Genomic DNA, 22,621 nt, shown 5'->3' with positions numbered 1-22,621 from the left:
ATCCTGCAGAAAGGGTAGGGTTATAACCATACTTCCAAAGCAGAAACCAGCGTTCTGGAGAGTCTGTTTTTCTTAAGTACATATGATTAAGAGGGAATCTTTTATGCGGTTGCCTTCCACTCTTTGTTACAACCTCCTTTGAGGAGCAAATATACTGGGTTCATTTGGACATTGTAAGAGAAACCTTGGGGGTCAGATTTTTGTGGATTTCAGAAGAAAGCAGGAAATCATAGGAATGTCAGGTTGTTGGAACTTCTCGATGTGCTGTGAAGTAGGCAGATCTACGTTTCTACTAGTGTTAACATTTAATAAGTTTAATTGCTATAAGGATGACCAGATGATTGTTCATATTATAGAGGGATATATACTTCGTCGCAAACTTTTAACTTTTATTTTATGATGAATGCATAATAAAAAAAATGCGAGGAGAAACTGAAATGGAGTTTGGTGAGTGACAAAGTCGCTGTAGATCCGGAAGATAAAGACAAAAAATTAAAATTCAACTCGACGAAACTTGCTATGAAGGCTGTCAATTCCTTTCTTGTCACGTATTCTTATAAAGTGTTTAGGATTATATTATTGCAAAATAGATTGTTAGCTCACTTTATGCTTCTTTAAAAACGTCTACTAGGCTTAATAGATATATGCGAGTAATGAATTTGGAACGTGGAACGTCGACGAATTGTTGAAGGCCACACAAGCACTGATTTCCTGTTCAGTCATGCTCCGAATAAAATGAGCCATATTAAGTCCTTGCATGATTGAAATCATTATATTTTCAATAAGAAATAGCCTCAGCAAAATACAAATAACATTTTCCGTCAAACAATAAAAAAGAATAGAGATAATCCCTATGCAGGAGAATGCGGTACTGAAGGGCGTGGCAGATTTCAGCATTCGTGTCGTGCTCTTACAATAGTTAAGTAACGACTCTCTGCAAGTATATAACCTTTTAGAGGAAATTCATGATCAGAACTAGACTTTTTATTTACAGAAAGCAAAATCTTGCGAAATTTGCCTCTTTGCTCCTGATAAGGTACCTTTATTGACATTATCTGCTTAAATGTGTAGTTTGGCAGCGATTTTTAAATACGCTTTCTATCAGCACGCAGTTTTTCTCATTCATTCTTCATGAGTAGTCTATCTAGAATGCCAGACTTTAAGCGATGAACATTTTTTTATAAGTTATGAAAATAGTTAAGTAAAAAAAAGAACACGTATGTAAACCCTAGAGATTTTACGAATTATAACTGATCCATGGGAAAATGAAAGATTTCCCGAGTGGTTGCGTGTTCAAGAAACTGCTAAACTGGCGAACAGACACACGACCTGCTTTGCTACGACATATACAGTAAGATGAAGGAAGGAAGCGTCACTTTCAGACTTTCTTACGTCGCCCGGTGCCCTCTTCAAGTGACTGTCCTTCTCAAGTTCGGATGTTAAGACTTCAGGAAACCAAACAAAAACTTCTTTCATTTTTCTTCTGAAGATTGAAAAAGAAACCACAAATTCAATTTGTAACTTGTTTACTTCTATGTATTTACATTTAGTTTTACTCCACACTCGAGTACTTTCAGGCCCTTCTGTGGCCCATTCTCAAGAGATGTTGGGATGTTTAGCCTGGGTCAAGGCCCAGCAGTCTTCTGTAACTTCTTCTCGTTGTGCTGTCATTTATGCGATGGCTGTTCTGGTTTTCTTGAGAGTTGCCAATCCCCTCTTGTCGCTCTGATTATCCTTGAGCTGATGGTCAATGGGATTCACCCTTGTGGTAAGGGTGTGGTCACCGTAAGTCTGTTGGGCAGGAAACCTAATCTCCAGGTCAGCAGGGTCAATCTTAGCTTCTTTTAATATCAAAGCTCGGCTTATGGGATCTTCTGAGGTAAAACCTTTGTTTCCTTCAATTACTTTGATCTCTCTGATAAGCGCACCTTCTACTACCCTCCTGTGACTAATTTTGTTGCTTTTGTATATAAGCCTACTGTTTTTGAAATCCATCCTATGGTCATTTTCCCAACAATGTCTAGCTATAGCACTCCCCTGAGAGTTAAGCTGTACTGCCTTTTATGTTCTTGGACTCTAGTCCTTATTCCCCTACCTGATTCCCCACATATCATCTCCACAATTATTGCAATTGATTATGTATACCCCCGCTACATCATCTGTATTTACTGTCTTCTCCTTCCAATTTATTTTTACATACTTTGTTTTTTTAAGGTATTATCAAAAGGTATATACAAATTTATATTGACTTTCTTTCATTTTTGACGTGATTTGTTTCATTTTAGGCATAAAAGGGAGGGCAACTATTTTCTTGTTTTCTTTATTCCATGTACTCTCGAATGTAGAGAGTACATGGAATAAAGAAAACAAGAAAATAGTTGCCCTCCCTTTTATGCCTAAAATGAAACAAATCACGTCAAAAATGAAAGAAAGTCAATATAAATTTGTATATACCTTTGATAATACCTTAAAAAACAAAGTATGTAAAAATAAATTGGAAGGAGAAAGACGTAATACAGATGATGTAGCGGGGGTATACATAATCAATTGCAATAATTGTGGAGATAGATATGTGGGGGAATCAGGTAGGGGAATAAGGACTAGAGTCCAAGAACATAAAAGGGCAGTACAGCTTAACCTCTCAGGGAGTGCTATAGCTAGACATTGTTGGGAAAATGACCATAGGATGGATTTCAAAAACAGTAGGCTTATATACAAAAGCAACAAAATTAGTCACAGGAGGGTAGTAGAAGGTGCGCTTATCAGAGAGATCAAAGTAATTGAAGGAAACAAAGGTTTTACCTCAGAAGATCCCATAAGCCGAGCTTTGATATTAAAAGAAGCTAAGATTGACCCTGCTGACTGGAGATTAGGTTTCCTGCCCAACAGACTTAAGGTGACCACACCCTTACCACAAGGGTGAATCCCATTGACCATCAGCTCAGGATATCAGAGCGACAAGAGGGGATTGGCAACTCTCAAGAAAACCAGAACAGCCATCGCATAAATGACAGCACAACGAGAAGAAGTTCCAGAAGACTGCTGGGCCTTGACCCAGGCTAACATCCCAACATCTCTTGAGAATGGGCCACAGAAGGGCCTGAAAGTACTCGAGTGTGGAGTAAAACTAAATGTAAATACATAGAAGTAAACAAGTTACAAATTGAATTTGTGGGTTTCTTTTTCAAACTTCAGGAAACATTAACGACATATGCTATTTGTTTGTTTGTTTGTTTGTATGATGCTTATTCAGCAACGGGACCAACGGCTTTACGTGACTTCCGAATCCACGTCGAGAGTGAACTTCTATCATCAGAAATACACATCTCTAACACCTCAACGGAATGGCCGGACATATGCTAATGAACGCATCATATATGAGCGCTAATTAATGTCAGCTGGTATACTCGCAGGTTTCCCACTGATTTGCTACTGAAATTCAATTTATAAATATTTGTGGGGACAAATATAGTTCTGGGGTTTAGGAGCAGTAAAGAAAAAAAAATTCTGGGGATAATAAAAAGGCAAAACAAGATATTTTCCTTTATTGAGAAAATTTAAAGTCCTTCTCATAATATTTCATCATATCTTCTTATTTCCAAGTGTATCAAGAATATAATATATCAATTCTCGGGCTAGGATGGCGTGGATAATCCTCCATTTTCAGGTAGAAATTCAAAAAATAAATCACCAATTTTCACAAAATATAGTTTTTCTATGTAAGAATTCCAAAAAATCTACTCGTCTATATGAAGCCTCTCTTTTAAATTCACATCGTCGAAATCTCCGCCACCAAACAACGCAGGAATATTCTCAGTGCGCTCGAATCCTCTTCGAGATGTTTCTCAGCCATGGAACAAAAGCAAAAGAAGCCTAAAGCCATTACCTGACTCTAAGGGATTCAAACCTCCTTTAATCCATTTTATTCTATTCACACTATTCGGGAAATATAAAATACAGGCATTTGGAAACCCTACACAAACTGTGGTGTGTTCCATTGTGTTTCGAACAATTGGTACCAAAACTAAACCTGATAAAGCAACACAAAATCACATCTAGAAATCTACTCGACACACCACACGAAAAATGGTAGGCAAATTCCACTTTGATACCGGCCCCGATTGCATGAACGCTGGCTGTGGTTTTAGTACCATGCCCATGGGCATGAACGTTAAAACATAGACAAGAATTTTAATACCTCGCTAATAATAAATTTTCGATAGATATTAGTATGATTTTCTTATTAAACTCTATTCATTCGACTAGAGAACAACCCCGAAAAACTCCAGTATCGGGAACTGGTGTCAAAGTGAAAATACCTGATGTTGATTGTATAACTTTTCTAGCCTAACTAAACCCACTCGGTTGCGGCAATACAATGTCAAAGAGAAATGTGATATATCTAGATGGTCCAGATTGAAGTACTATAGGGACGAATTTATGAAGACATTTTCGTGGAAAATGAAGAGGCATAAAGCCATTGCAAGTCGGATAGTCGTTACACTTTTCTCCTTGAGCGAGAGTATCTACCTTAAAGAAGGGACCTATCGAGAAAACATGGGCAGGCGGCAGCGAAGGCACTTCCCGTGGCACCACAGGCTTTCATGGAAAACGACTACGATCATCAACAAGAATTGCGGGTCGCTCTGAAATATCGAAAGCCTCTCATCGTTTGTATGCGTCTATTTTTGGTCTTATGGATACAAATATATTCGTGTTAACTGTATATATATATATATTATATATATATATATATATAATATATATATATATATATATATATATTTATATAGACCATGCGTATTTATATATATGCACATATATACATGCATATATATGTATACATATGTGTATGTATATATATACATATATCCAGATATATATATTATATATATCAGATTATAGATATGTCTATCAATATATATAAAATAATACACACCATACATATATTGATTAATATATATACACACACATACACACACACACACACACACACACACACACACACATATATATATATATATAAAAATATATATATATATATATTATATATTATATATATATATATATATATAACTATATATATATTTATATATATTTAATATATATATATATATATATATAGTTTATATATATATATATATATATATATATATATATATATAAATAGATAGATATAATATATAGTTAGATGATCGTACTATCAAGAATAACTCCTCAGGAAAGAAGAAAATGACTACTACTCTAATGACACACACTACGCGCCTTATTTTTGGCTACATAAAAAAAGATCATCACGAGCTTTTAAAACCTCAATTACATAATTGTATAATATATAATACTTCATGAACAAAGAAATCTTAATTCTTCATTGTTGATTAAAGCGTCGTTAATCACAGTTTTATAAGAAAATGCCACCTGTTATACTGGCCAAATGAATATCAGATGTGATTTCCATCTTTATGAATTGATTTCTTCATTATAGTCAAGGTAATGAGTGACGATAAGTAAGAGTATAATACTAATTCTTAAAATGGTAGCTAACTATTCATTCGAATCAACAGCATGTTTCTTTGTTTATCTAGCGCTAATTGTAAAACGAATTATCACAATATTGTTGAAATATTCTTTAGACTTCACGAAAGGTTAACGACAGGCTGTTGAGAACAAGATTAACATGTACTATCGACAATATAAGTTATACTTTAATATAAACTCTATGACTGGTCCCCTATCTTGTGTCTTCACCCGTTGTGAAAATGCCATGTTTCAAAGGTTCATTTGGCCACTAAATGCATATTTGTTTCTAGGTTATAGAGTTGGCTGTTACAGATAATCCAGTTTTTTTTCTGAATTTCTATAACTGGAGGAATGGGTCTTTGAATGGAAGATTCCCATCTCCAGGATAATGATCAAGACAGGAGTGGTGTTTGGGATTCCTGCAACGATTCCAGATCCCAGGATGGTCGTAGCCACCCTTTGCTTTCCCTATTTTGGAGACCTTCAACGTTCTCCAGTGTGCTGCGTGTTTTAGGCTGTCAATGCCCATTCTGTTTCTTGTGTGGAGTCCAGGGTTGGCACTTACAACGACATCTTTCCCTGAGTATTTGATTGTAGTTGGTATATGCTGGTACTCCTCTGGGAGAAACTGCTGGCTTGTGGCATTATACTCGTGGCAATACAGCTCTAGAAAGAAATTAGGACAGCGCACTGTAATATATATGTTCTTGCTGCTAACAGTAGGATTACAGTGTTTAGGCTTTAGAAATTTTCCTGGATTCTTTCAACCAACGTTTCCATAGTCTTTGTCATTCAAAAAAACTACGTCCATATTCAAAGTCCCATGGTAAGTAGCCGTCCATTTTCATAGCTCCAAGAGCAGATCCAACTTGAAGCTCATGAGGTAAATTGTGCTCTTTAGCATATTCAATCAAGTATCCAAGATATTTTTCCATCACAGCTCTACAGCAGGGGGGCAGAAGGAAGGACTGTATTATAGTGAGAGGGCCTTTACAAGTTATGCCAACTGAGCTGCAGTCAAAATGATATTCTTTGTTGTCATATGATACAATTTTTTCAAGAGACCAGTGCTTTGCAACCTTCAACCACTGCTGCTTGGTTATATTTGGGTGATTGCTGACGTAAAACATGACATCAGGGCACACCATTGTTAAATGACCATTAACAAGAACTTTTGCAAACCAATCACGATATAGAGCATTACCACTAAGGTCCTCGGTGAATTGAACTTTGCGTAAAAATGCTGTGGTTGTAACGAATGGGGTTAAGAGATCATCACAATACATGCATTCATACTTTGAGTAATAATACCCCATGCTATAGTGGGCTTCATAGTTGGCCATACGTTGCTGAAGGCATCCATGAATCCAGTGTCCATCAAGGTCTCTGGCAGCTCCTCCAACAACTTTGACATTTTGTAACTCATCTAGAACTCTTACTAATCTTTCAAGAGATGACTGATTATTGAAGTGTGCTAAAGATGTTGCTATCAAGATGAATGGAGTTGTGATTTTCTTTGTGAGTTCATTCATAAATCTTCCTTCCCTCTCATAGCCCTGTGGAACTTTTTCAACAGATAATTTAGACATGTTTCTTTCAATTTCAATTTCATCTTCTGAATCTACAGCTGCAATGATGGGGATATCGTAAAACTTTCGTATCTGCTCAATTACAAAATTAGTGATGTTAGGTGTCCAGGAGATTGCTGGAAGCACTACCGTCAGGACATTTTTGAAGTCTGGGACATAAGAACACTTTTGAGTTTTCATTCCAGTTTGACCATAATGAGAGCTATGCTTTGGCCCAAGATACACCTTCTGGGCAGACATGCCTTGTACCATTTTCAGGCTGTGGCACAGGTTTCATGCCAGGAAGCCGTGCTGAGTAATCCCAAGAGGATTTGGTTCTTAGAGCGATCCTTGGGTCCAGTTCTTCTGCCACTGCTGCAAGCTTCAAAGACAGTTGGCATCTATACTCCTCTTTTGCCTGATTTGAAAGAGATGTTAAATGGAAGTTATAATGTGGAAGACTGTGTAAGAAAAGTAAACTATGTTAAAGTTAATTCCAAATCATTACTACCCAAGTTGAACAAACTCATAGGTCTAAATCACAACACACTAGCACCCACCAAACCACGTACACACATACATACATACACATATGTAGTATATATGTGTGCATGTGGGAGTGGGGAAGTGAGCATCTATTACGAATGTTTTAGATTTAGCATAAATGATCTTACTGAGACTAATATACTTCTCCTCTCAGTAATTTTCTTAATTTCTAAATGTTTGAAATCCAGATACAGATGTTTCAGATACTCAACAAGCAAGTACTAGTGAATCAAGAAGAATTTTTCAACCATTTGTTCCCCGCAAAGGACAAATTTGAAATTACTGTAGGTAATAAAATATGATATTTAGCATGGGAACAGAAGTCCATTTAAGGGTCAATAAACGGCTGTCTACATTTCAACAAAGGCTGGACGCTCTTGGAATATTTGTGAGATGCAAAAAACACAACCAGCTTCTTAGATAACCTTACTCATGTGATAGCATTGTTTATTTCAGGGATAAAATGCCGGTAAATTTGGGTGACAGAAACCATAAATGCTTAAACATTATTCCAAGAAAAGAAACAGACAAGAAAAAAATATGCCGCTGATCTACTGAAACTCACAAGGTTTCATCCTATTTGGTCTATTCTGCCTTCCAGATTCGTGTTAACAGTCAAACATTAGCTAAGAATGAACTCACAGGGATGGCTTTGCAAAACTTCTTGTACAGCAAATATTCTCTTCTACCACTAAAAAATACTAAACTTGAGGAAAGGTAGAAGCACTACCCGAAATGTAATGTTCCATTCTGTTCTTCTCTTGGTTTTATTGGACATGGGGATTTGTCTTCATCACACCTGTTTGCAGTTATTATGTCTGCAAACCTTAAGCTACAAAGTGAACCACCGAATGACTGGGAACGATGACCTTTCAGTGATGCTCTCAAGAGAGGTATAAGTTGATACCGACTCAATCTTTTTTTTTTTTTTTTTTTTACTTAAAAGTCGATAACAACCCATCTCCACCATGCTAGCCGACTGGTGTATTTGAAACACGTAGCGATTTTATGAATATTTGTCACATACACCGAGACATTTTCTATATTCACAAACCTTAAGCAACAAAAATGTTCACTATCAAATTCACTCAACCTAGGAATAAACACCGAAGGGGACTTTATAAGCGATGAGCCATCCGCCCTAAGGTGGACCCGAAACACCGAGGTGGGTTGGCGAACGACGACTTTTCAGTTGAGTGAATCTGTTATCAAACGACATTGGAGCTTAAGGTCTGTGAATAATAATAATATAATAATAATAATAATAATAATAATGTCACAGAGTTACAAAAATCCATATGTATGCATGCGTACCGAGAATCTTCACAAACAATGGAGTATCCTTAAATATCTATTGTACATCTACCTCATTGACCCAGGTAAGTGGTCCTGAGACCTGGAATACCTGCGAGTCGATGGATTTCTCTCTCCACCTGTGCCACCGTGGCTGCGAGCCTCCTCCGGAAGCCAGTCGTGAAGGAACATGAATCTAGGTGGGGGAGGGTCTCTCCTCGCTCCTCGATGCCGTCATCAACTGAAAGAAATGGAATTTGAGTTGGCACTCCTTCTCCAACGCGGCACTCCTCGGGCGGCGCTTCGTCTCCTCGATCGATTCTTTGAACGCTTTCACGAGAGATACAGGACGGAAGTATTTTGATGCGAGACGCGGGTAATTTTAGACCACCCCTTTTTGAGGTAACGAATTCGCCAAAAACGCGAAATGTGGGCAGCAGCATGCGAGAAGATTGTCGACGCGCAATGATGGTTAGTTAACCTTGGATTATATCTTGGATCTTGCAGTCGCTCCCCGTCTCTTTCCTAACACTAACCATAAAATCCCCTTCCCGTACTTCATCCGCACATGTACATATGCAATAAAACACACAACACGTGTGCGTTGTGTGTGGAAGTAAATATACCTTCACAAACGAAAAATCAATATTCTTCATATAGAATCGTCTACTGATGTACATGAGCACACGAACGTAATTATAGAGGGTTGTTAAGACCTCCAGACTCTATCATCCTTTAATAATCACTTGTTTACGTCGTAAAAGGACGTCAGATATTGTTTGTTACGTTATCAATTTTGTTCTTCCTAATCTTCGTCTCGTTTTCTCTAATTTTCTTGAAAATTTGGTGGTGCATACTTTATGGGTTAAGGCCGCCCCTAGCAGGCATAACTGAACCCACTAACGTTCAGCTATATCTGCACAGTCGACCTGTGCAGGCAAAACGGCGGCCCTTAGTGATTAGATTCTCGAAATATTTTTGCTATCATGGCCTAATTTTCAAGGTGAAAAGTCAGTATGAAAGTGGAATTTAAAAGTCTTCAATTATTTCTCGCAAATTATTATAGCTGGAGGCCTCTCTATAGTCTTCAGAATTCGACACTGTCTAAAATATCGTTTTCCTTACTTTTTACCTCGACCCGTTTGTCAAGACCCAAGGTCAATTTGAATGTCTACGACTACTATGAGATTCAGGGCCTCTGTAACACGGTTTTTTCGCAATAACTTTTTATCTATGCATTTCATAAATATAACGCTTATTCAGAATACATATTATATCAACACATAAATTTTGAGTGTATTCTGCACTACGTAGGTTGAATAAATTTGGTACTTATAATGTAAAAGTGACCTTTTTTGAAGACGGGCCAACTTACTCAGAGAAAAGGTTTCGAACGCACTCGTTACGTAACTTATGACATCATTTCTTCCCTCTTTCTCGATGGATGATTGGCTATACGTAACGAAGGCTAAACCTCTGGCAACAATAACAATGACAAATCAAATTTAAAACAAGCAAAGCAGTACACCTTTATGAACTCTGGAACCTCCCCACTGATAATTGTCATAATGAACAAACCAACAAAATATGTTAATAAATACAAAAACACTTCGATTATTAGTCTAACTCCCAAACTAAGTTTCCAAAGAAATTACAGTCTACTTTATAGGTCACAATCAGATTGACAAGATGTAGGGAATAGTTGGTAATTACCAAAAACATAGTAGACAAGCTTGATTTGATAACTGCTATATCCACTGTCAAGCAATTTTTATTTATTGGCTATCTACCTATTTACTGAAAAAAAAAAAAAATAGCCGGTACCGTATATTGGCTTTAAACCTTCACCAATAATTATCGTCAGAATGGTGACTTCATGAGGCTCCACCCACTTTGGCCTCGTTATAATTCAGGATAACACTGAAGGCTACCATGGGCATTGTTGGATTAGAAAATTTAACTTCTGGCTATAAAAACTAATTTCTCGAGTAGTTGTAAGAAGTGCTAAATGATCCTCAAGGATCCCAGCAGTTGGTCTAAACGTTTAATTCATGTATATTACTGCTATACTGTTGAGGCACTACTGCTACAGTAGTATCACTACGCTAGCACTGATACCCCACACACATCTATGTATCGTTCCGCCATTCATAAAGTCTTTGGGTTTCAGAGCCGATGGCATTTCTGTCTGGTGGATGGGCGGGGCAACATTTAGTCAAAAGGTGTTTGTTTACCTTGCTTACGTAATGAATGTTTTTCGACTCTTGGCTCGTAATCATTGGCCATGGCGTCGGCTAGATCATTTTTACTCTATAAAAATTAGGTTATTGATAATGCTGACAAAATTTGTGTGTGGTTGTAAAATATACATATGTCAACTTTCAGCTACATCCGATGCTTTGACAAGGAGCAAAGTCCAAAAAACCGTGTTACAGAGACCCTGAATCTCATAGTAGTTTATCTGATTTGATGAAATTTAAAGTTACCTTGGAGGCTGGATTTTTTTTTCAATATACTTTCTTTATGTATTTTTGCAGATCACAGCTTAATCTAAACACCAACATTCATTTTTCTCTGATACAGGTGAACTTCGCAGGAAAGTGCATCAACCACTTAAAATTGCTCTGTTTCTGTTTGGAAAGGTGAATTTGTAAAGGTGAGTTCAGAGTTACCAGACATATGGTAACAGATAAATGGTGCAATGAATCCACAGACACCAGTTGATTAGTGTCTTAATTAATCTAACCGTGACACAAGACAAAATAAAGCAGCTAGACCTAAAAGATTACACAGCCTCACACTATCGGGAATCATGCAGGAAACTTGAATAAACATTAAATCCTATATGGTTAGCGAGAGGTGGGGACTCTATGGTTGATGAAGCATTACCGGATGCTTGGTGCAAACAAAATGTGTGAAAATTCTACTGTAAGTAGGCAGTGAGTCCACAACGAGACCCGAAACCGCTGCGTGGAGGGGTTGGGGGTGGACAAAAGTTAGATACTATAGTAGATTCACATCAACCGTGCATTTGACGTCTAGGCCAGTCCCTTACGACGCTCCTGATTGGCTGTTGATAAGTCTATCGCAGGGCTGGAAACTCTCAGCCTCTCTCGAGAGTTCACATAGGCAGGATGTATGTTCCACCTCTCCTGAGAGATACTTTTGTAAGACGCATCTCTCAGGAGAGGTGGAACATAAATCCTACCCATGTGAACTCTAGAGAGAGACTGAAGTTTCCAACCCTGTGACTGGCATATCAACAGCCAATCAAGAGCGTCGTAAGGACTGGCCTAAGACGTCAAATGCACCCGGTTGATGTGAATCTACAATAGTAGTATAGTGAAATGTACAGACGGCCAACAAAGAATTGGCGTAGTTTCTTAATTCATTGTTCGTTATGGAAATATTGCCATATGCAGATGCCAGATTATTTACTTAGCAATAAATAACATTTCCTTTCAAAGGTGCGATACTTGAAATAAATTACATTAGAATAGAGTAGACTTATTCAACGTATTAAAGATAATTATTTTGCAAAGTAAGGAAAATATATACCGATGGGTCCACGATTTGTAATTTTATTCTCAACTCTAGCTTCGTGACACCATACCGAAGATTATGAAATTGGCTTTGCTGCCGCTCGAGTCTTGACTCAACATATCGTACTGCACTGGGGTGTTGTCATTTCGTCTCCTACAGCCGATAAATAATACATCAAGGCATTAACATTCTTTGAAAACGATGTTTAATTAAACTAATTTTGTCCTTTGATCAATAAAATAATTTGCATGACACATTTAGTGGGCCTAAATTGGACTTTGATTTCCCCACATGATTAGCCTAGGTCTATACTCTCTCGGATACGTAATATTAATGAATATTTAAATCGACAATATTATATATATATATTATATATATATATATAAAGATATATATATATATATATATTTATATATATATATATATATATATATATATATATATATATATATATATATTAATCTTGCTTTATTTGACTACTCTCGTTATTCTTGTTTTATTAGCCATGTTCGCCTTTCTTCTTATCCTTTTCATAATTGCTTAACATAATTAACTCAGACATAGCTATTCAAAGTAAAAAAAGCAATCATACAAAAATCAAACGAATATAATTCAGTCTCATTTTTTATCGAATTCCTTGCATATCATCCTGTTTCATTTGGACACGTTGGAAAGCTGTGGGAGTCAAAACTGACGAATACATTAAGAAAGGCTTACTTTCCGTAAAGCTTTCTTTTTTTCAAGAAAAACCTACTGCTTTAATAAAGGGTTTGCTCTTTGACGGCTACAGGGTTTAACACGAGTGTATGCACATATTTTGTGGAATGAAAGATAAAGTTTCTTTGAACAGAGAATATTTTATAAACATGCATTTTAAGGCGTACGTTGTCGGTGCGGGCAATTTTAAAATAACCGTTATCATTAGTGATGCTTTCACGAGATGGAGTTCGTAGTGAGAACTTGAGAAGTCGGATCTAGAAGAGAGCGGAGGTGGCGTATAGGAGTGATGGAAGGATTAGGCCGATGTTAATAAAGTATCTCCCAATAAAATGTATTCTTTAGGTTTTGAAGAAAAAAATGCATGCATCATTGAAACTGTTTCCCTCCCTATCCGTGGTATTCACTGGCCACCGATAAAAAACAAAACAAAAAGAGTAAGCCTAACCGAATCTCTCATCCATCAAAGATAAGTTTGCTTATTCATTAGACATTCATTAGGCAACTATCAAAGATTTCAAGTGTAGATTTAAAAATCTCTTCCTCTCCATCTAAAGTATTCATCAGACGAGGCACTAGAATTCAAAGTTCACAAATGAATGTTGCTCAGCAACATTTACACCACTGTATTGTCTTGCTCTCTTGTGGGGCTTCGAGGTGTTCCACCTCTAGGCCCATATTCTAAATTTTGCCGTTCTTTAAACCATTTGATTCATCTAGTATGATTCTCTCCGGTTTATTAGGCTTTCTTGATATCTCTCCAACAGGAACTTGCACCGAATGCAGTGCAATAATTCTCTCGCTCATCGAGGGATGTTTCTTAGACCGATAAATGACACATTGACATTAGATTCCCGTGCACATAACATCAAAAGCAATGAGTGAGGACGCCTGGTTCACACTGTTAGGATATCGTTTTTTTTTTCTTTTTGTTTTTAAATTTGATAGCATTTTGTGATTCCAATGTTTTCTGTAAAATTTAACAAATGGAATAGTTCAACTACCTTGAACTTAATATTGAAATGATAATTTAAGGACTATGTTTATGCGATACTACTAGTGATAGGTGTCTCCTATCTATTTGGTAATGTATATCTATGTGATATGACGTTTTTTATCACTTCGTTTCGTTCACGTCAATTTTGCTATATGGAAAATAGTTTTACACAATAACATTACATATGATTTATTCCATTTTTTAAAAGAAAAATCGATAAATAAGGCATGAATCGTGCGTCAGGCAGGTGAACGAAAAATTATGAAACTCTGCCAATAGTTTTTTTTTGGCCGACAGTACAAGGTTTTTATTCAATTTTTTGACATTTCGCGTTTTTATCTGAGAGAAGTTGAAAGAATAATTGGATAACTGGAAAAAAATTAGGTGATACTGACTAATGGTAACGGTGATGTGTATTTATAGGAAATGTAAAGTTAAAGACAGTTATAATTTGCCGAATTTCCTACGATTCAGTTTGAAACCAAAAAAACAAGAATGAAGTTACTGGCGATTGTATCTCTGTTTGTGAGATTACGTTTTGGTCATAATTAGCCGTACGATCTGGCTGAGCAGCGATTTTGCATGCAGTTAGTAATAAAGTAAGAAAGAAGCTTAAGGAAAGGACAATATAAAACTAGTTAGCAATGACATCCGGCATAGCTGTTCCGGTGTCGACTTTCATATAAGCAAATATTCGAGAATAACTACTTGAAGGGACTTCATTCTCGCGTTCTTAACTCCGCAGTCATCCAAGGAGAATTGCTTTCGTCTGCAAAGTATTGAGCAAAAACAGCAGTACAAGCGAAGGAACATAAGAGTCCGCATCGAAGATGGACATCTGTTATCATGGCGGAGTATCCTTTTTCAATGTCAATCAAGAAAAGCACAACAAAGCGAAGCGCCCAGTCGTGTAATTATCATTAGGCAAATATTTGGCGCAAACATTTTGCTAGTAGTTACTCGGCAAGTCAGCTTTAACTTTTTTTTTTTCTCTCTATCTCTCTTCTCACTGAAAACTTGGTCAGGAGGGAAGCTAACACGTTTAAAGAGTGCTGAAGGATTTCTTGTAGTGAGGATATTGAGTGACATACATACTTTGCCCACTGGCACTGCTCTGTGTGCTGCCACTGGTGTGGTTGTCAATATGTTGGTGACAAGTGGTTGTTGCTCCTTGCTCCTCGATAGCTGTGGAAATGAAAGGAGGCGTTCCGTCCGTTAGTACATTAGTATCGAAGCACTACTACTTACTGCAGTGACAGCCTCTCCTCCGGAGTGGATACTTACTTCCCTCTACAGCATTTATTCCGCCAAAAACATGGCCATTAAAAGATGCCTTCGCATTGCAAGGGTGCACAATGACACAAACCGGATAGAGGGGTAGGACGCAATATAAACCGTGGATTTAACGTTTACAATTTAATGCTTTCGATACTGGAATATCATGCAATACTTTCATAAAATATGTAGTAAAACGATACACAGATGCAATAGGTAATAACCGAATAACCTCACAACTTCACAGTGTATATATATATTCATATATATTCAATAAGACGGGATGGTTTGGATTCAAGATTCTTTCAACCATCCCTTCTTATGGAAGCCTAACACGAGTATTATGCAATCACGTGATCTGCATTACAAATATATTAAATTCTTAGTGTCCATTTTCTGAGACCTAATGGATTTCATCTAAATAGAATGCCTTGTCAAGAAACGTTATTTATCAGTTTGTATAGACACCAATGTTTAGTATGATTCCTAAGATGCAAGAGAGGTTGTACTTAAACTTCCTCCCGGGGTGAGGGGTCCAGGAGAGTTACAAAATCCTTATGGCCAGGTAGGGAGAGGCACCCAGCATTAGGTTAAGTTTGGAAGCATCCCTTGGAAAAAAAAAAAAAAACTTCCCCCCCTTTTTAGTCACAGTTAAAAGGAGAGGTCCATGGTCAGGTAGGATGCTAGGTTATGCTAAGTTAGGTAAGGTTAGGTCTAGATTTCCCTGTATTTAATGACTATGCACTAATTTCTTCAGCTGCTTCTCTTGTGTTCTGTGAATATTTTACCACTTGACACTTGTCATCCGTTTATGCCCACTCAGAGCCCTTGCTTTACCTTGTGGCTCCGCAGAATTGATAGATGCAAGGATGAGATAAGTTTGGTTTGGTTTATATGTTAAACCAAACGAAACTTTTCATTATAATTTATGTTATTATTGTTATATTGATGAATGTAAAAATCGAAATTACAATACCAAAAACTAGTAAAAAAGTCTTACTTTATATATATATATATATATATATTATATATATATATATATATATATATATATATATATATATATATATGTGTGTGTGTGTGTGTGTGTGTGTGTGTGTGTGTATGTATTGATATGTATATATATATATATATATATATATATATATATATATATATATATATATATATATATATATATATATCTATATATATACTTATATTATATATATATATATATATATATATATATATATATATATATATATATATATTGTGCTGTCTATAATGAGATACTGAGCTAAATGTTTTCTTTTGCTTAACATTACTATCAAGAATTCCCTCCCATCTTGCGGAGGTAAACTTTGGGATATTGGTAACCTTTAAGGCCAGAAGGCACCTGATAAAAGACAGTTCTCTGTGTAAAAGTGTAGGTTAGAGACTTCTTTTTAACATACGTTGAAAGACAAAACTAAAAACCTACCTTTGTATTGTCCCATGGGATCCAGAGAGCTGGGTTTGGCTGTGGTGAAGATGATTATGAAGATGGTTGCTCCTAGGAAGACGGTCACGATGACTGGCGCAGGAACCTTGTCCTTCAGTGGGAAAATCTTCTTCCCACTGCGCAAACCTGCAAAAGTGATACAGCTCAGGAAGCGTCTATGCCAAAATGCTTGACAAATTATTCATGTTGGCCATGAATGTGTCTATGTGTGTTTAAATGTGTGTATCTAGTATCTACAAATCTTTAATTAACAAAACAGACAACATAAGAAGAGAAAACTTTGACATTTTAGAAGTGCTAAAAAAAGCAAGATGATTTTATCTAACTCAGTTCCCTACGTATAGCAAGTCTCTATTTGACCCTACACTGCACCCAAAGGTCATTAGTGGAGTGTAGCGTTCAAATATGATCTCTATCTCATATAATACAAAAGTTTAGTCCAACACTAAATTCTAATATGGACCTTTGACCTCTGAGTATATGCTGTAGTCAAGGTTAAATGCTATATAACCTCTGGACTTAAATATGATATTTACCTTGATCCTTGAATTCGAAATGAACTGTTAAATCCCAACACCAATATATATATATATATATATATATATATATATATATATATATATATATATGTGTGTGTGTGTGTGTGTGTGTGTGTGTGTGAGTCCTAGGGGTTGTAATTAATAATATATTTAATATGTTCGTTGTGACCTTTTTGGAATGCGGAGAACAGAGCCAAAGCAACGACACCGAGAAAAGCTGATAAATGATTTCTGGGGGTGGCATGATATGAAAACTGCATAGTTAGGCGAGTCAATGTTCGTCAGTTCATGGGGTTTTGTTCAAAGTGCCTTTGAGAAACTGGTTGTAGCCAGTAACAAGGGGCGTTAACAAAGTGTGCATTCATATGTGCATGTGCGCCTCTTCCTTTGATAACGGCGTCTTTAGCCAAGTCTATGGGAAGACTTGCACAGAGATCCAAGGGAGGAAGGCAGAGCCACGATGGCAAATGCCAAAGAGTTTTTGTTTATCAGTGAGTGAGAATCCTGGTTGGCAATGGGTGAATGTTGAATTACTTTAGCCAAAGGGATGGCTTGTTACACATTGTAAGAATGTTTAATCTTTAACTTTGTCTTTAAACTTATGTGTACTCACGAGTGTGTTTCTCGTGTCTTTGAAACAGACGGTTCTGGTGAGGGAATTGAGTGTTCTGACAAAGGGGAGACCGAGGGTCCCGTATGGGAGAATAGACAATTGGTGTGACAAATTACTGTTTTAGACATTTTAATGTTTGGGGGGTTAAACTGAGTTAAGTTAGTCTGTGAGACTTGAGTTATTATCTTTCCATTGTTAAATAAACGTTAATTTTTATATAACTTTGACTCTCATTTTGATGACCTGTTAGAATGGTGAGAGGGGTTGTCGAAAGAGAGAGAGAGAGAGAGAGAGAGAGAGAGAGAGAGAGAGAGAGAGAGAGAGAGGTCACTTGGAGAGGAGAGAGAGAGAAAGAGAGGTCGCGAGCTGTAGGTCGCTTGAGAGAGAGAGAGAGAGAGAGAGAGAGAGAGAGAGATGGTGTGTATCGGTTTGCCTGATGCTCGGGGTTCCACTTTTACCAAATGAATAACAAGATGAATATCTGCGTGTAATAGTTTGGTGGCGAGCGGCATAAGAGGTTTTTTTTTATGCCTGGGTACGCTAATGAAGAGACAGGTGACCAGTTAAACATAGAGAGGTTATGATCATGTCACAGTTTTGTTGTCTTAGCGATAGTTTTCGAACGACAAAGCCTTTGTGGGATGGGGGAAAATTGTTAAATTGTTAGATTTCAGTTACTAAGTGAGAGAAAATGAGAAATGTCCGTCCGTGAGGACGTAGTGCTGAGGGAAAGAAATTGTATTAGGGTCATCAAATTTGCCCATACCGAGACCCTCCAAGGCGAGAGTGACTCAGTCTGGCTTGTGAGTCAAAGATCGGCAAGTGCTTTCTCGCTGCACGGTTTGCCGAGTGCGTTGTGCCAACGAGATTCGCGTGTTTGTAATTGCGCAGAATCCGGGGTTTTCTCTCATTGTGAAGGGGTAAGTGTTATGGTGTATTTTTTTTTAATCCTGGGGGCTTTTTTTGAAATTATTCAGTGTAATGGGACTGGTTTAAAATACCACATTTCTTTCCCCCATAGTTGCAGAAAGTGACGTGTTTTCTTTATTGGTGCATGTTTAGAATAGACGCATTCGTCTTTGTTTAACATATAAGTGTGTATGAAAAAGTTTCCATGCATGCGAACCGTGCTTGGATTGCATATTTCGCTTGGAGACAGAGCAGCCACTCATTTTTTACGGGCTCAGCACATTTCTGCTAACGAATGCAGAAGGACATTGCAAGGGGAGTATTGGCTTGCCTCGGGGGTATTGCAAGGGAGGGTACTACTACTACTGGTGTATATACCTCAGGGATACTCAGACACTGTTCAGGGGGGAGTGTTAATGCTCGATGGAGGATGAAACTTTTTTTTCTCAGTGGGGGTCAACTACTACTTTTTTTTTTCTCCTTGTCGGGGTGTTGAGAGACGAATTTGCCCTTGAAAATGAATTCCAATGCCAAGACATCAGCTGATTGATTAGTTGATGAGGTGAGATGCCCGTAGAGTTTTTTTTTTTTAGAAAAGAGATTTTCTTTCTCTTGGATAAAGAGAAAAGGAAATGAAAAGAGATTTTTCTTTCTCTTGAATGAAGAGAAAAGTAAATGAAATGCATGGGATGTGGTGTATGTTTTCCTTATGCTTTGGAATGCACAAATATAATGGGGACACAGAGATTACTTTTTTTTATTATTGTGTTGGAGAGATTGCTTTAAAAGTGATGCTAAGTGATGGTGAGTGACGACCGATTATGATTGTTGATTGGTGTTGGTTGATATCATGGGGTTTGGCAATACTAGTGTATGCTAGGGGAATTGCACCCTTACTTGAGATATTTGCAGGAGAATTATTACTATGGAGAATTATTATTATTATTAATAATTAGTATTATTGCTTGAGATATTTTACGGGAGGGTTACTTAAGTAGAATTATCATTACGGGGAGACACATTTTAACGAGAGATTTGAGATATTTCATTGGGAGATTATTTTATAATTATTACAGATAATTATACTATGGAGAATTATTACAATGGAATTATGGGAGGGAGAAACTCTGCGGTTAATTATTTGTTGCATTTTTATAACTTTGGAGAATATTTCAGTAGTTCATGAGTGATTAATATGGCTGAATCTTGGTGAATTTTGTGCTGAACTTTTGGTGAATGGACAAGCGTTAACATTGGTGATGTTTTTTTTGTACTAATATTAGTGATTTTGATGATAGCAATTTTTGGTGATACTGCTGATAATGATACTTCTGATACTGATTTTTTTTTATTTACTAATACATGGGTGCTGTAATGCTATCAAGGGTGGTGAAAATGAAATTTTTCTTTTTTTTGAATTTGGCGGGAGGAAACTAACAAACACGATTACTTTTGTTTTTCTTTTTTATGAGTTCAGCAGAGGACAAAAACAAAAAATTGCTTGACATACGTGAGTTACGGGGGATAGTTAACAATGCCGTTGATTTTTCTTTTCTCCTTTTTTTGGAAGTTAGCCATCGCTGACACAAGTTTTTCTCATCATGGGTGAATTTGAATTTATTTTTTCTCTCCAGTTTGTGTGAATATTTTTTTTTAATATCTCAGTTCGTGACTTGGAGTCATTATCCGGGAACGGTTTGTGTTTTCAGCTGTTTGATGCTGCAGTGATATAATATATGTAGTGCCATTATGTATGCATTAAAAAAAATGCAAAAATTCTCCCATATATTATATGGGAGAATTTTTGCATTTTTTTTATGCATACATAATGGCACTACCTTTTTTTTCCTCTGTAACTTTTTGTTCCAGAACAAATTGTGAGTTTCTTGCGCAATACCTTTGTATTTGTGACAATTTTGCCAGAGATAGGAAACTTGGTTAAGTTTTCTAGTGGCTTAGACACATTGAATTTGGAGTTTTATTATAATGAGTTTGTGGCACATTGATGATTTTTTTTAGAATTTCCTAGACAATTTATTTGCTGAGTTTTCCCGCCCTTTTTCAGCAGTTATGCTAAGGAGAGAGTTTATGGTTTTTGACTATAACATTGAGTTATTCCCTGTGAGAATTGGAGATATATTACTTTTGAGATATAATTGGAGGTATAATATTATTTTGAGTCCATAATTTAAGATATAATATATTGGGAGATATATTTTGGACATTTGATATTTGCCTATGTGGTGAGAGCTATGTTTAGTTCAATTATTTTGCAGCCATCTTTGTTGCAAATGGAGACACATTTTTGGAGATATATGGGGCAATATTTGTGAGTGTGTGAGCTGGATGCTTTGAGTGCACATTTTTTTGGAGATGGGATTTCATTTTTTGATTATCCTGCTTGGAGATATATTTTTTTGGAGCCTTGTTTTATTCCACATGGAATTATTGGTGAAAAATAGAGGTAATATTTTTTATTTGCCGAAACAGAGGTGAATATTTTTATTCCTGGAGTGGTCGTTTTTTATTAACGTGTGGCTATCGGAGAAATAAGAGGGAATATGGTGTTGTGGTTACTAATCAAATGGAGGAAATATTTTTATCACTGGAGTGGTTTTATTATTAATATGGTGAAACATATGGAGGTGGAATTGATCTTTGGCGGGTGACCCTTTTTATGGTTTATGGAGTTTTTTCGAGCCAAGAGAAGATTTCTGTGGTTCTTTCTTTTTGGTTTCGGGACTATTTGGAGGCGAGTGGCATTACTGCATTGTGGTCCTATGGAGATATTATTTTTGGAGGCATATAATTGCTGCATTACGAGTTTATCGTAGCTTTTTTTTATCCCGGATAGGCGATAATTTTTATAATTGGGCAGTGTCCATGTGAGAGAATATGTCTTCGAGACAGTTTTTGAACACATTAGTCATATCCTGGAGTTAATTTACTGGATGTGATTACGTGATTTCAGTAAAGATCATTTTTCTTGAGAATCATGAGTTTCCGAACTGGCGAGTCTGACTAGACATTTTTTTGTGCCGCAGTTTGAGCACATGTCGCAGGTGGATTTTATGCTAACAAGCGCTGTGCTGATTCCTTTCCTTTAGTGGTGATTGCTCAGAGTTTTGCAATATCTGGAAATGTTGACAATAGCATTTCACAAAAGCGCATGTGTAAGAGTTTGCTTTCTGGCCGTGTCGCTCGATGAAAGTTGCGATGTCAGAAATTTCGTAACTATACATGGGGCATTTCTTGGGGAAAAAAGCTGGGATTATGTATATTACTCATATGTTATGTGTTTTTTTTGTGATTGGGGAAGTTTACTTGTGATTATTTTTTTTTATCTTTCTTCTTTTTCCTACGAGAGATGGAATTGGGGATTGAGTTTTACATAACATTTCTTTTTGGACGGGAGATGTAATTTATCAGGGTTGTGATTTACATAAATGGGTGTTTGACATTAAGTCTCATTGTAATTAATTATATGAGCAGTAAAGGGGTTTTTGCTATTAAAGTTGGAGATTTTTACTGATTTTGTGAATTGCTGTAATATCAGAGCTTGAGAGAACATTTTTGGGTCTGGGCTTGTTACGTGATTTTTTGTTCTTGGGCTCATTA

General features: G+C 36.7%; 1 protein-coding gene, 1 long non-coding RNA gene and 1 pseudogene across 2 annotated transcripts in view; all 3 read right to left on the bottom strand.

Moving 5' to 3' along the window:
* Positions 1–5,766, bottom strand: part of LOC135207400 (RAB6-interacting golgin-like) — a 93,186-nt gene extending 87,420 nt beyond the window's left edge. Inside the window, exon 1 of the mRNA XM_064239128.1 lies at positions 5,749–5,766. Within this exon, the coding sequence (XP_064095198.1) occupies positions 5,749–5,766 (18 nt within the window). The remainder of the gene's footprint in view (positions 1–5,748) is intronic.
* On the bottom strand, positions 5,376–8,078 carry LOC135207399 (uncharacterized; annotated as a pseudogene).
* Positions 8,079–9,038: 960 nt separating this feature from the next.
* Positions 9,039–22,621, bottom strand: part of LOC135207109 (uncharacterized) — a 24,006-nt gene continuing 10,423 nt past the window's right edge. Inside the window, exons 2-3 of the long non-coding RNA XR_010312879.1 lie at positions 16,922–17,068; positions 9,039–9,168 (exon numbers count right to left, since the gene is read on the bottom strand). This is a non-coding gene — a long non-coding RNA (uncharacterized LOC135207109). The remainder of the gene's footprint in view (positions 9,169–16,921; positions 17,069–22,621) is intronic.

Source organism: Macrobrachium nipponense, chromosome 32, assembly GCF_015104395.2.
Source record: "Macrobrachium nipponense isolate FS-2020 chromosome 32, ASM1510439v2, whole genome shotgun sequence".
In the NCBI taxonomy this organism is placed as follows: Eukaryota; Metazoa; Arthropoda; class Malacostraca; order Decapoda; family Palaemonidae; genus Macrobrachium; species Macrobrachium nipponense.
The sequence above is the reverse complement of the archived record's forward strand: the minus strand, read 5'-3'. Positions and strand labels throughout refer to the sequence as shown.